At 40.1% G+C, this 14,957-nt stretch overlaps 1 protein-coding gene across 4 annotated transcripts in view; it reads right to left on the reverse strand.

Annotated features, from left to right (window-relative positions):
• The window catches only part of PDGFD (platelet derived growth factor D), a 136,080-nt gene that overhangs the window by 50,829 nt on the left and 70,294 nt on the right, over positions 1 to 14,957 (reverse strand). Inside the window, exons 2-4 of one of the 4 annotated variants that reach the window (XM_053935692.1) lie at positions 7,358 to 7,544; positions 3,208 to 3,388; positions 2,496 to 2,537 (exon numbers count right to left, since the gene is read on the reverse strand). In XM_053935692.1, coding sequence (XP_053791667.1) covers positions 2,496 to 2,537; positions 3,208 to 3,388; positions 7,358 to 7,544 — 410 coding nt within the window. Of the gene's footprint in view, positions 1 to 2,495; positions 2,538 to 3,207; positions 3,389 to 7,357; positions 7,563 to 14,957 lie in introns of all 4 variants that reach the window. The other 3 variants (XM_053935691.1, XM_053935694.1, XM_053935693.1) reach the window with 3 other exon arrangements.

The following is a 14,957-nucleotide window of genomic DNA, read 5'->3' on the forward strand; positions in this document are numbered from 1 at the left end:
ATTTCTAAGGCAACTCAAGAAAAGGATTAAAAAATATTAAGAAATAATGGTTTTAAGTGATAATGGTAGGGACGAGTTTCAAACAAATTTGCAATCACACGAGGCTCATGCGTAATCACTATCTAGGTGTTGCTCCAGACCATTTTTGCTCTAGATCTGTGAATTTTAAAGAAAAAGGCAATTTTTAAAGATCTTCAAGGGAAATAATTCTCTATGTGGATACCCAGTCTAAGCCAACAAACTGCACAGCTACAGCTGGGGACTTTGAACACGAAGCGTCAAGTGTAGAGACCGGCCTCCAGCTGTGCACACCTACCTCCTCCGGCAACCAGCACACAGGAGGAGGGACTTTTTCCACAGGTTAGGACACTTTTGACTCTTAGGCAACTTGAGGTCAGCCATGGGAAGTGGGACACACTCAATTCACTAACAAACTCCTGGAGTCAGGTCCACCCTGGAGCTCCCACTCCAGGAAGTGCTACTGCTTTGTGAGGGAAGAGCAGATCTGGGACAGGCAGCAGGCAGCAGCATGCTGGACCTGTCCCGTGCCTTCAAGACCACCATCACCACTTCCCTTCCAGTCTTCTGAGTCCCTCAGACCCACAGAGGGGAGAGCAGAGGCAGAGGTGCCAAAACACAGAAGATGAGGAAAGAGGAGGAAGAAGGAGGTGGGAGACAGCCTTGGCAAGCAAAAGTTGCTAAATGCTGTTAATTAGATGGTCAGACTTTATTGCACAGATTTTTCTCCCCTGTCCCTTGTCCCTTATCTTATATTGGGACAGTTAAATATTCCCACATATCCTTATAGTTTTCAACCTTATACTGTTAAATACCATTCTTGTATCTTTTTGGTCTAATTTTCCAGAATCAGTCTGAGTTCTGATCCCATCGAGCCCTTTCATCCTACATGGGGTGTTTACTTTCTATACCTTGTTTCACAAAGGCAAATGTGATACAAGTGATACAAGTCTAATTTATGTCTTCTCTAGAAAAATAATCCCCTTTTGTTTCTCTAAATGGTACTGAAATGTGCAGTTAATAGAAAAACACAAATATACAAAGATAGTGAAGGATTTTTCTGCTAAGAAAAATCTCTGGTGCCTTATTTGTGCCTCATGTAGAATGCTGACCTAAGTAAAAGCTTGATCTGCATCAAATATAGTGAACTTCACTGACTTCCTTGAAGATTTATTAATGAGAGGCCAAAGAGTCAGGCTGCAAGGCTGCTTGGCTGCATGAGTAACTGAGAAATTCACCCAGTCATTCTGGCATGATGCACAGAAGATGGAACTGATCAATAAATTCCAAATCACTTGCTTTATTTTCTCTGGGAAATTATCAGAGTCTGGTATACAAATAAACAACTACCATGCAGATCCAAACTCCAAATATTAGAAAAAGCAAGGGAATTAAGAAATTTGCACATATGAAATTTGCACCATGTTTCAAGAAATGCCCCAGAAGTAGCCCTTTGTTGGAGAAGGTTACAAAGGGAAGCAAAAAAGGCAATGTAAAGGTCCTTAATTTAATCTCATAGAAAATACCATATGTTTTTGCATGCTTCATTAATGCTCCCTGGTTTACTGACTAGAAACACACAGAAAGTCCAACCTTCAGGGGTCAGCAGTGCTCAGGATATCTATGAACTGCACTCTAGGTGACTGTGGGGGCTATGGAATAAGGGCTGACTATGCTCAGAATTAATCCTGCACTTTTAGGTGGGATGGTTCGGAATCTGAAGACCAGCTAAATACAAATCACCCCCCATCTCACTAATACCACCAATCACCTGTACAGGGCTCTTCTCTGAAATAAAGTAGTATTTCATTCAGAGGGTGTACTTAGAGATTATTCTTGTAAATAGATATGCTAGATTGCAAATTCTCTGTTTAGTCATAGTTTTGAAATGAGATAAATACAGGAGCCTTTTCTGAGCTTTCTAGTGCAGAGAGTCCTGTGTCTTAAGAGTGATAACATTAATTTTTGGAAAGCCTAATACTATCAGACTATCTGTATATTCTCTGGAATAAAACTTGCTAAATGCAGCAGAGTTTCTGTGGCTGTGCTGAAAACAGTATAAAGAAAGGCTGCTTCTTCACTCTCATTTTTATGCCCAGTGGTCTTTCACAGACTGTTCTGCCTGAATTTGAGTTTTAGTAGATTATCTTCAAATTAGAGCTCAGGATGTACTTACAATTTAATGTCTTACTCCACTAGAAGCCTAACAATTTAAATGCAAGGAAGCAAAATCTTTATAGCTTTGCTCTGTCTTGACAATGTGCTGTTTATGGACTCTTTTTAACACATACAGGCATACATGCATGCAAAGAGGTGGAAGTGAAATGACTCAAACAATGAATCTTTCCTGTTACAACATTATTGCTATCCCAGACTTTCTTATTCTTGTTAAAGGACAGTGGATTAAATAAAAAGGGAACAAGAAGTGTGATGGATAGGAAAATATAATGATGACAGTATAATAAATTATTGCTTACCATTTCCTGAGTGTTTGCAAAATCTGCCTCTTTCGAGCTACACTGCACCAAAAGCATTATAATATTAAACAGGGCAATACAAAGGAATACATATTCGTATCAAAATCTACTTGAGTGTACTCAGCATTCCTGCTCCCTAAAAGCAAAACCAAAATTAGAACAAAAAAAAAAAGATGAGATTTTCATCTCACTGAAACAGTACATGATACACTACTAATGCTTCTGCATATAGAGAGGTATGTTGATATCTGATTAAAAATATAGTCTGAGCCTTAGCACGCTGTCTTGCATGCAGACTTCTACTGAATACATGATAAACTACTCTTTATCTCAGAATCACAGCCATAACCCCTCAAGGTATTTTTATTTGACCTCAAATGAATATGAAAAAGGGGTTCACAGAGCAGCCATTTCTTTGCTATTTCTGCAGCATCTCTCAAGGCAGTGGCAGTGCAGCTTTAGTGTGGAAAGTGTTAGTGCTTCTGAAACACGTTATTAGAGTAAATCTTGAACTGAACTTGACTTTATTTTATATTTAATGACACCATGTCAAAAATACTTTGATCTGCATTAATGCAGTTGCTGGAATAAAATTACTTTCAGTCATTTAGTGTTTTGATCCCACGTTTAGCTACATCATTCAGTCTTTAAGAACTGATGCTCTTTTACACTGCAAGCTGTCTCTTACTCCTGTTAGCCCTAGGAGACTTACCACAAGAGAGTAACATATCTTGAATCCAGGTTTTGCTACAAAGTAGTCATCGGATTTGAAGGTTATCTTAATGTGATTTGTCCTTGATGTTATTCTTGGAGGTACTTCCTTGTGTCCACACCACCGTCCTCGAATAACTGTGCTGGTCTCTGACACATCTTCCACTTCCACAAAGTCATACCTGAAAAAGAGTATGAAGAATCAGTTTCTGCTGATTCTGGTTACAGAGGGTGCTTGCAAATTGACAGGAGCACAGCTGGCAACACAAAGACAACTGTCCCCTGTTCTCCACTCCAAAACATCAGACTAAATATTACAAATGGTGGACAAGTTCGTGGGCCACTAAATATACTGAGCTGCAAGCAACTGCCTGAGTGCTCAAATGACTGATTTCTGTGCTCCTGGAACATGACAGTATTTGCTACCATGTTAAAATAGCAATAAGAGGCACTTGCATGTGCTTAGTATACAGTAAGCATACGCATTGCATTTTATGTGGTGGGTAAATAATTTAGAGACCTGATAAAATATTATTTAAGGCAAGCTGCCCAACCTGAGCAGCTGCAAGCACTTGTGCACTTTCTGGTGGCCACCCAAGTTCCTGCAGCAGCAGCAGCCACAGGCGCCCGCCTGCTCTGTCAGTCAGAGGGCTAGAGAGGGGCAGCCACTGTGCCAGGAGCAAAGGGAGATGCTGGAGGGACACAGGGCAGTGCATTCTACTGAAAGGTGCTTTTTAGGACCCTCCTTGTAGGTGGCACATTGCTCATGGAATTGGTTTGGAAAGATTTATGTCTAGCTTTCAAGCAGGAAAGCATGCTGCCCATCGGGAAGTTCATGTGTATGCTGTCACCAGGGAAAATGCAACAGCACATCTTTTTCTGTGAGAAGTCATATCTTGGCCAGGCACCCATACCACAGCAGTGGTCCCTGAGCCCAAAGAGGGCTCTGCCAGGAGCAGAAGGCACTAAACCCCAGGGATGAAGGAACACAGTGGCAGCACTCACTGCTCCAGTCTGCGCATTCGCCTGCTTGGATATAAATGACCATATAAATAGGTAAATAAATGAGTACAGTTATTGAGCTGGAGAATAAAGGGGGCAGAGAATAAAGTTCTGCTTTTACTGAATCTGTGACAAAATGTCTCTCAGTATCTTTGGAGCCAGAATTAGGCCCCACACATTGCTGCCAGTGAGGCAGAGGTGATGACAAGAGGGACAGCTTGAGTGCCATCCTCACAGTACAGTTAAGCCTTAAAACTCTGGAAGTCTTTACCAGCAATGTTTTGTATTATCAAAGCATCTGCTCCCTCCAAAGAAGGAGTTCGGGACTGTTAAGTGATTTCTTGCTAGCAATGCACTTCTTCCCACCCCCAAGGAGGAGAGCCAAGCACCCTCCTCCTTGCCCAGTTGTGGGAGCTGAATAGCTCTGTAAATAACAGACCTGCTTTTCTTTTTCTGCTGAGAGCCCATGAGAAAAAAACCACAAGCACTATGTGGTTTGAGAATATCAGCTCTGCTGCTTTTATATTCACCAACGCCAAATTGCACAGAACAGAAAATAACAGATCCACCATGACCACTTAAATCTGCCCAAACTCTGCTGAAATATTCTTTTTTGAAGTACACCAAAATTTAGTTCCAGGCAGAGGTAAACTTGTCTCAATCTCTCTCCACCATCTCAAGCTCCCACTCCCTGGTGGTGATGGATGTGGTACCCAGCAGAGCTCCCAAGGATCCACCCTGGCCCCCTGGGAAGCGCGTAACTGAACGCCTATTGCAACACAAGGGGTTGTGGTGCTCAGCAGGAGATAACGTTGTAAGCTTTGGTGAAAGCTGTCCCGACTGGCCTCCTCACTTTTAAAAGCCAGACTAAGCAGCAAAACCAGGGAAAATCCATGGACTTTCAAGGATTATATCTGCTTTCAACAGAAAAGGCTTTGCTGCAACGATCATGGAAGTAGGTGTATTTTCAGTTGCTTCTGTGCATCCAAGGAGCCTCAGAGGCTGGGTAATTTAATTGCTTTTCAGAATCATCTCTTATCAAGTGCCTGTGGAAATGCTAACAGCACTTCTCGAACATTCTGTAAGACCTTGAATATTTCCTCTCCTTCTTCAGAAGCTCTGAAGAAATATAGCTCTGCTAAAATATACCTCTTAATTCCTCAGCCTGAATGAATTTCAATCAGTTCAGTCTTAACAGTATGCAAATTACAATAATTAGCATTAATGAAAAATGAAAAGAAAACACTAGGAAGTTTCTGAAGAAAAAAGCTTAAGGTCAAAAGCAAATACAAAAGCAAGGTAAGGTGCAGAGGTCCTGAATTACTTGTCCAGTATGCCCAGCCTTCCAGCATGTGCTTAGCTCTAGACATTCATTTCAATTAAACAGTCCTGGCTGTCTCTCTAAAGCAGCACTGCAGGGATTGTCAGGGACTGAAGCTGCAGAAAGGATCTAGTTTTGAAAAATATATTGAGCATTAGCAAAACATCCAACTGCACACAGTATTTAACAGACTTAAAGCCATCACAATCTGTCTGACCAAAAAATTCCTCACTCTGGAAGTAATACTACCCAAATAAAGGTCTTCCAGAAACTCTAGGGGAAGTTTTACTGCAGAAAAGGATGTGATATTTCTCCAGCTTCTATAGACACTATGGATGATGGAAAGTCTTTGCTTTTCTCTGCATTCTAAATTAGCTGCTCTGGAAAAATCAAGCAGACTGTCTTCCAAGATGCACTCCAAGCACATAATGCCAGTTAACAGCTTGACTTTCCCTCACTGTGCCACCACCTTTAATGGCTTTTGACAGAGAATACTTCATCTTTTTTTCCAAAGTAAATTACCCCTCTGTTTCAAAGTTGCAATGCTTAAGGTCAGCCACAGTTTATCCACTATGTAAATATTAACAGGCTGCTTCTGTGTGCATTAGGCTCTGAATCTGGGAAAGCATTTGGGGTACTGGGAGGTTACTGTTGTTCCTGACTCTGCTGCTGATCTTGGACCAACATCACCAGAGCAGACCTGCCAAGAAGCAGGAAAGGAGAGCCAATTTTAGGCTGCATTCTTTTATTGCGACATGGAAAACAAACCTGCAGGAATGGTTCCCTCTATCAGTAATGCAGAAAATGTAACAAAGAAAAATAAGGGAAAAAAATCCGTCCTGTAAAATGCCTGCGGAGATGCCAAACCCTACAAACACAAATTAATTGACAAAGATAAGATAAGAATGGGCTGGGTGTGTGGAAACACTAACAACCAAGTTCTGTGCATAGATAAGGTATAAGCAACAACATGATCAGGCAGTGTTGGAGGCTGAGATTTGAGCATTTCAAGTAAGTAGCATCATAGTAATCTGCCTTTTGGAGGGCATGGGAATCCTGAGAATAAAAGAAATAATATAAAAGAAATATAAACACATGGATTTATGCTGTTTTAGTGAATGCTGGCAAGATTCACCTCTGTACTCTACTAATGTAAAACAGTTTATCCACCTAGGTTAATCAGCCAGATCAGCTGAGCTTAAGGTCACTTTTGCTTAAAAGGGGAACCAAAGCAACTGGGATATAGTAGATATAGGCTTTAATAGATTTATAGATACATCAGCATGCATCAGTACACTGATGTTTGTGGACCTATATTTAAAAGTTTTAGAAGGAATTGTACCGGTGAAGAGTAAAAATAAAGATAAGCAAGTAATTTGGAGATAATTATATTTTTCAGTGCATTTTTATCTGTCCCTCACACCCCAGTATAAACGCTTACCTATCACTCAAACCTCCTAGAGCCCTCCACTTACTGAAAAATGTATTTCTTGCCTGGCTGAAATGCAACAGAGGTGATAGAGGACAAAATCCTATTAAAGTAGCACCTATGTTGTTAGACAGCTGGATTTGAGCATACAGGTACCTTGTGCTTAAAACATTATAGAAGGACTAAAACCTGACAAAACTGCTTCAGGTCCAGGACAGCTCAGTTTATTTATGAACTCAAAGACCAATTTCAGCTGGAAGGGCCCCTTAAAGGTCTGTCCTCCTTGCAAGGACATCCTAGACCTGGCCAGAGATGCCCTGATTTCGCTTTGCAGTCTCATGCAAGTGAACTCAAAGGTGGTCTTAAGAAGCCCTTTGCAAACTTTCACTTGGCACTCACCTGCAGATCTCATTTTCGGGTTCCTCCAGCCCAAACTGATTATCAAAAGCCAGTTGGATCCTGGTGCTCTCTGGGGAGTGGAGCCGCCACGTCAGCAGGAGGTTCCTGGGGTAGCTGCTGGGGAAGCGAGGACTGTGGATGCAGTCGTTCCCTGCCACGCTGATGGTCTCTTCTTTTCGGTACAAGTCTGTGAGGTGATTGCTCTCTGTTAGTAGTCACAACTTGTAGAAATTAGTATGTTGTTCCAGTTACAGGAAGGCAAAAAACACAACAGTTTATAACACAGCACAATTATTTGCATTTCAAGTCTATAAAAACTTGGGTCTAGGAGCAGTTATTATTCAATAGCAAGTACAATGTATTTTCTCTTAATCCAATCCCCTATATTAAACAGTAAAAACAACAGAGCTCAAGTATATAGACTCTTTATTTTACAAGAAATGTAAATTATTTTTACATTTATATTGATTATATAAATTCATTTTCACCACTTTGGTTTTAAAACAGAATTAAACTTTAATAAAAGCTTGAGAACAATGAAGTAAGACAGACTGGAATAAAAAATGTAAATAGTCCTGCTTCCCAAATTTTGCGCAGTGGGGAGCAATGACCTCTAAACAAAAGCAGCAATGAAGGGCTGCAGGAAAGTGAGTATGGGTGAATTTAAATTTCTTTACTGTGCTTAAGCATTTCTTCCCAGAAACATGTGTAAGGTCATGTTTTGATTTTATTTGTATGGTTTGAACCATTTTCTGCCTATGGTCCATTTACTCAAACAGCTACTCCATGCTTATACTGATGCAACTGAGGCTAAAACCTATCCCATCAACCATCTTACTCAGTAACTTAAAGACAAAGAGCCTTTGTCTTTACTTTAACTTTTACTTTTACTTTAACTGTAACTTTACTTAATTAAAATTCCACAGCTTTTGCCTGAGCAAGTATTCAGTTGTTCCTAAAGTTTACTTATACCGACGTAAAACCTCTGCTGCTGTAAATCCATGGCTCCAAGGATTACAGGAACTGTGTCAAGACTCATATCTCTAAAAGTCAAAATGTCTTCTCAGTTGCACCATGCACTTGCACTGCCCAGCTGTTTCTGATACTAGAATTTGGGTCAGTTTGCATCAAAGAACTGCAAACAACCATTCTTCCGTGAATTGACAACTTAAGTATGGGGAAATTTTGAGGATGAGAAGGCCCCAAGGCAACATTCAGATCACAGCAGGTTTCAGTTCCCAGTCAAGACATGCACCTCTGAACCTCCACCTGTGGGACAGCTACCTGTGTTCCTTCCCCACATGTGTGGGGATCTACATGAATTTGGACACTTGTTTTCACGTAAACACCCAAACTCTGGTGTCTTTATCTTAAACTGAACATCACTCTGCTGAATGCCACCTCAACCTCCAGTTCCACTGCAAGCAATAGAAATAGCAAACTGGTGCCTTCTCCTGAATCTGGCTACTGACGAAGAACAAATGGGAATAAAATATCTCCACCAGGCCATTCTGTGAATGCTGGAAATACAAAACCAAAGCAACCAGCCGCAGCCATCTGCCACACACACTAAGTCTTTACTTTTAAAATAAAATCTAACGTGTGACTGAATTTTTCTAAGTTCTTTATATGAAATAAATATACTTGTTTTATAAATGCTCACTGAAACCAGGAATCCAGACAAATGGTACAAACTTCTTGATTAGTACATCTATTTTTCAGGTTGCTTTTCACTGGTTCCTGGCTGTAAACACCACCCTGCATGCAGCTATAAGCAAAACATGGTTGTCTAACCATTCATTGTACTCTTCTGACAGCACAGTAATTCTAGCTTCCAAACACTCTGAAACTTGGAAGAAAAAAGTCTGTGTTTCTTATAAAACTATCTCTATAGACCTAATTGTGACATCTTTCTAAGATGCTTTCACACTCTGAGCCACCCTTTCTAAGCAAACACAGTCCTAGCTCACAAAGTGCAGAACTAGCCAGTTTTGTTTTGTTCTGTTTTAACCAAACAATTTGCATTGGAAAAGTGCCAATTTGGTGAAAATAAAGACCACCCACCTATTAGTTTTGTTGCAATTTTCATCAAGGACATCTATGTTGAAGTCTGGTTTTTTATTTGCTTTTATTCAAAAAAAGGAGGGAAAAAAGACATCTGTGCATTTTTTTTTTCCTGATCTGGAATGAAACAAAATGTCCAGCCAACACTACTGAGTTCTTACTGAAATCCTGAGGACCTTTGAACTCTGAAAACACCCAGTACACTAAGAGGACACTATTTCACATGACTGTATCCAAAACGTCCAAGAAAAGAGATAAAAATAGAAGAGATTTGATGATAACAAATTCTAGTAAAAAACAATCATTCCCTAAGTCAGAACAAAAGTTACTGTGTAAAACATGGCAAAACTCATCCTGTGCCTGAGAGTCCATTACTCTTCTTTCTTGAACAGCAAACTATTGCCATTTTCCCTTTGTCACTGCATTTCACTATGTGGTTCAATCTGGTTCATGATTCTGAGGGAAAGGTTCCATTTTCCCAGGCAGTCCTAGCACAAGCTTTATCCTCACGTCATCAGCTGCTGAAATTAGAGTTCTGGGGACAGTATCTCTGAATGTGCTCATACATATACCTCCAAAGAAAACATCTGTGCACACAGCACACCAGCTGAGAATGAACACTACATGCTCTCTTGTACATCAAGAAGAGGGTCTGTCACAGCTTTTCATTTAAGTTAAACTCTGAATCACATGGACTACAGCACTCTGCCTGCAAGGCAGTCACACCTGACCAAGACTAGTGCTGAAATGTCATGGCTGGCACAGCTCTACAGTATCCAAGCTGCACAGGTACATGAAGCAATAAAGCTGCACGTGTTATGAAGCTTAAAAATCAAAGCACAGTGACTTGTTATTTCCATCATGGTAAACATGGCAATTATAAAGTCATTGTAGAGGAAAGGCTGGAGAGAAGCACGGGGATAAAATTCTCACTATGGTAAAACAAGGGATATTCAAATATTCCACTCTGAGGAAAAGTCCTTTCCACAAAGGAATAAAGTGTGTTTGATGAGAATGGCCATAAATACTGTTTCTATAGCCCACATGAGATGAAATCTAAAGCTATTCAGAGCCTTCACCTGATGCTGGAGCAGACTCTTCAGGAGCTCTGAAACAGCCTGATTCCCTCTCACCCTCCTCACCATGCACTAAATTACAACCTGAAGTGGTGTAGCCAGCACTGTAATCAAACACATCAGAATGTTCTAAGGTGATTTTCACTGGGATTTCACAGATAGAACACAGTCAACACAGAGTTGCTCCCAGGAGGTTGGCTCCTCATGAATCAAGCATCTGGGAAACAGCTTGAAGAGATGTAAGCAACTCTTGCACCTTTTGTATCAACAAAGCTATGAGACTAAAGTAAGACCTTTCCAAGGAGACGAGCATTGTCCTCATCAGATACATTGGGGGAACTCGTGGAACACACATTCACCAAGGGGAAAGTCAGAATAAAAACACTTAATAAAAGATACAGGCAAAGGAAAAGACAGTGTGTCTTTCAAGGCACTGAACTGTCCCATGTTGCAACATAACACAAAGCAGCACTACACAGTGTCCTGGATGTCACATTCTAACTGTATTCCATAATGCTTTATGGGAGTAAATAAAACACGACAGTGCATAATGCACTGCCTGTCACATTTACTAAAAAGCATATAAAATCATTTCACAATGAATAAAAGCAGGTGCTAAGTCATAAGGCAAAAAGGCCATTTACGCCATAAACAGAAGGAGGATATTCTAGATGGCAGAAGCCACAAACATATCCTTGCACTGGGAGAGAAAAACTATCTCATAAGGAAGATGAGTGGGAAGGAATCTGGAAGACATCCTTTTTGGTGAGGCAATTTCCTGAGAGAGTCTGAGCTGATTGTAAAGCAGCTTGCTCTATATTTTATTTATCTGAACTAATCTCTCCCTTTTTTTCCCCCTCTTCATTCTTTCACAACCACTAATTTTAAACATAATGGCATACATGATAGTCCAACTGTCCAAATTAGAGGAGCTCCTATGTAAATGCTCAAGACAACTGCATTTTTCCAAAGTGCTTGCCTCACTCCCCCTGCAAGGAGTGCAGCTGGGTGTCAGAGTGGGAACTGGGATGTACAGTTCAAGATTCAGGAAAAGGTGTTTGTCTCAAGACAGTCCCCAACATAGGTGCCCAGTGCATCCAATATTTTTCCCTTTCCCAGTGAGGTTATGCTGCAGGAGCAGCAAGAATCAGAAAGACAAATTTCATCCTGTGTTTTCTCTGGATGCCTGTGCTTCCTTGTGAGCTTTAGCAACATATCAACACTTTCCTCTTAAAGCTACTCCTCCTCGTCATGACATGCCTATTTACTACGGACAGAAGTCTGCTTCTATCATTATCATTCAACAGACAATGAATTCCTTCACTAAAACAACAGTAATAATAATTTAAAAAATCCCAACCAACCTAAAAGGGATTTTCTAACTGATAAAAGCTAATCTGACATCTGTTCTGTAATATATCCAGCAAGGAGAGTCTGTAAGTGTCAAGTCCTTTAGAAACAAGAATTAAGAAAATGACTTTGTCTAAGGACCTAGCCAACAATATGGAATACTTAGCTCCACCCTTCCAAGGTTCCAACACTTCTAACACTTCCTAAGATGTTGTCTTGTGTGTAGGTTTGCTTCTGTCTTTCCTCCCCTTGGGAAAGTTGGCCAATCAAGTTTGATACAGCAGTAAAGGCTGAAAAAATACCACACTCTGAATGTATTATGACAAGAAATACACCCTCCAAAATGCCATGGAGCGTAACCTCATGAGCTCATCCTCTGGTACAGCTGAGGAGAGAGTTTCTGAGAAACATGGTGAAGTTCATTTTACTTATGAAAGTATTTGTTATTTCAGGAAAGGACCTTGGGATTTTGCATGTGGGAGTTTTCCAGATATAACTCTCCTCCCCCACTGCTGTTGTCTTAAAAAAAAAAAAAAATACAGCAGTCAGTGGTTTGCCACCAGTTTTTAAACAAATGAGATAACCTTCAGGGAGAATAATAGCTCTTCAGCTCCTCCAGTTGAAAATTAGCCTGATCTAAATAGCTGAATCCACAGAGAAGCAAAGAACAGTAAAACACTTTTGAATCCAGACCACAAATCAGTACATCTCAGGGACAGGCATGCCAAGTGAGTTGTATTTATGGTAGCCTGTTCAGGCAGTCACTGGCTTTTTTTCACTCCCCACCCTCCTGCAATAAGCAGAAACTTTGTTATCCATAAGGTTCTGTGTAAATCAGATGAAAAGATGACAGAGTTAATTGTAAAAATAGTGTATGCCATAGCTGGTCACAGCTTATTGGGAAGATGTAAGACTGTAAGATGATTTTCCTTATTAAAAATAGAGGGTTTTTTTGGATTTGCTTTTTTATTTTTTGTGGGTTTGTTTGTTTAAATGGATATAAACAATAAAATGAATCCTGGACAGTGAACACAACATCCCACTTCTGCTCTCTAATGCAGAATATAATCCTATATGGTAGTACCAGTCCTAGACATCTCTGTCCTTTTAATGACAGAGGTCCAACTCACTCAGAGGTCAGCTCCCATCACTATTCACCAGTAGTTCTCCCAAGAAGGCAAACCAAAGAAGGGAAAGGATTGGATGGTCATTGATAAAACAGGTATAGCACACTCCCAGCCAGGCTAAAAGATCCAAAATTGTCTCTTATAGCGGCGCTAAACTGAGAAACAGCCAATCTGGTATAAGGATGTATATGTAGGAGTATATTAAAGCAGTGGATCCATCCAAAACATCACTTCAAGTTGCTTTCAGCTTTATATAACTTCAATAACCCCATTTATTTCAAGGACACAACAAACTTACAGTTAAGCTCATACTTAAGGAGTTTGCTGGATCAAGACTCAAAAAAAGAGAACAGCACTTAACACCACCTAGCATGTTACATATCACCCAGCAAATGAGCAATTAAAAAGTGAACCTAAATCCCACAGGAGCTCATGAAAGACTATCAGCTTGGTTGGTTTGCCACTGGACTTCAAAGAAGAAGCTCCAAGTACCTGTTCCTTCTCTTATCAACAGGCCTCTTCTTTTTATCAGGAGCATGAAAGATACTCCAAGGAACATCACAGTTCAAATCTAAAGCATGATCTGTTCTGTCACAGAAGCAATACCAAAAGATGCGCTGTGCATGTTCAGCTAAATTCAGACCTCGCCACGTAATCAACTCACTCCAAGTCCCTGAGCTGTGTGCAGATCTTTGCTAGAAGAATGTATCCAGAGAGGATTTACAAAAGAAACAAAATTGAGCTTTAGTTGAAAGAAACAAAATTAGATAGTGTACAACACCAGTACAGAAGGTATCAAAGAATGAAAACACTTCAGACATCTAAACTTCAATTCAGAGCCATCATCCGTTTGGTAACAGAAGGGTTAGTAGTCTGCCTGTGGTTCTGTGCAGAGTAACTCCACTAGTCTTGGTGGTACACAATCTGTGGTTGAACATGACCTCAGCAAAGACCACTTATGAGAACAGTAAATGAGCAATTGATAAGGAAGTCCAGGCACGTAATTCAATGAGACAGCCCGTCTCTATGCTTCTCACTATAATAAGCATAGTTTTATTTGCATTTAATAATACTATTTTTTCCTGTGGTCACCATCATAACTGCATTTTTCATACAGAACTAAAAAAAAGTCCTGAAATTAAGAACAGGCGGGACTGCATTTTTGTGGGGTGAAGGCTGCCCTTCTGTCTGCTTCAGTGGGGGCCTTCCACAGATGACTACTGAGAAAACAATTCCTTAATTATGTTTACAAAGATACCAAACTCTGAGCAGTTTGCTTTTAGCAGTGATTTGTATTATTTGCTTTTATTTGACTTCTTTTTTTTTTTTTTTTTTATTTTCTTCTACACAAAAGAACATCCTGAATGCCTTATAATAAAGCAAAAGTGTCTTTAGAAAAGTAACATATGTTAGGCCAACATATAAAACACTTTGTTAACTGCTAGTTCTTTCCTGATGGGTGGTAGTGCTGCAATGCACCTCTGTTGGACTCTTAAACCAACAGCAAACTGAATGCTGTATATTTATGTATTTTTTTCCTCGGGATTTCATAATTAAGTATGAAAGAAGAAAATGTGTGTATCAAGAATGTCTAGCTCTAATGATGTGCTGTAAGACTAATGCACATATCCCCATGATTATGAGCATAAAAACACATAAAACCTTGAGAAACCATGAGGAAAAACATACAGAAGGAAATGGTTCTTCTGGTGCTGCAAAGAGCTTAAGGGAAACATGATAACTGAAACAGATGTTTGCAGTGAGTGCCAACATCTTTGTAAGAAGGCTGGTACATAAAACTTGTGTAGTGCCTTGGACAAGATGGTGCCAATTAGAGACACAATTGCTATTAAGCACAAATATCAACACTGGAATCGGCTCACAATGTTTTGCAAAGAAATAGCAAACTGTGAATTTAGACATTCTGAATTTTCCTGTTTAGACAGTGGCTTCAAGAAAGTAGAACTTTATGGGAAGTTTCCT

This window comes from Vidua chalybeata, chromosome 2, assembly GCF_026979565.1.
Source record: "Vidua chalybeata isolate OUT-0048 chromosome 2, bVidCha1 merged haplotype, whole genome shotgun sequence".
Classification (NCBI taxonomy): domain Eukaryota; kingdom Metazoa; phylum Chordata; class Aves; order Passeriformes; family Viduidae; genus Vidua; species Vidua chalybeata.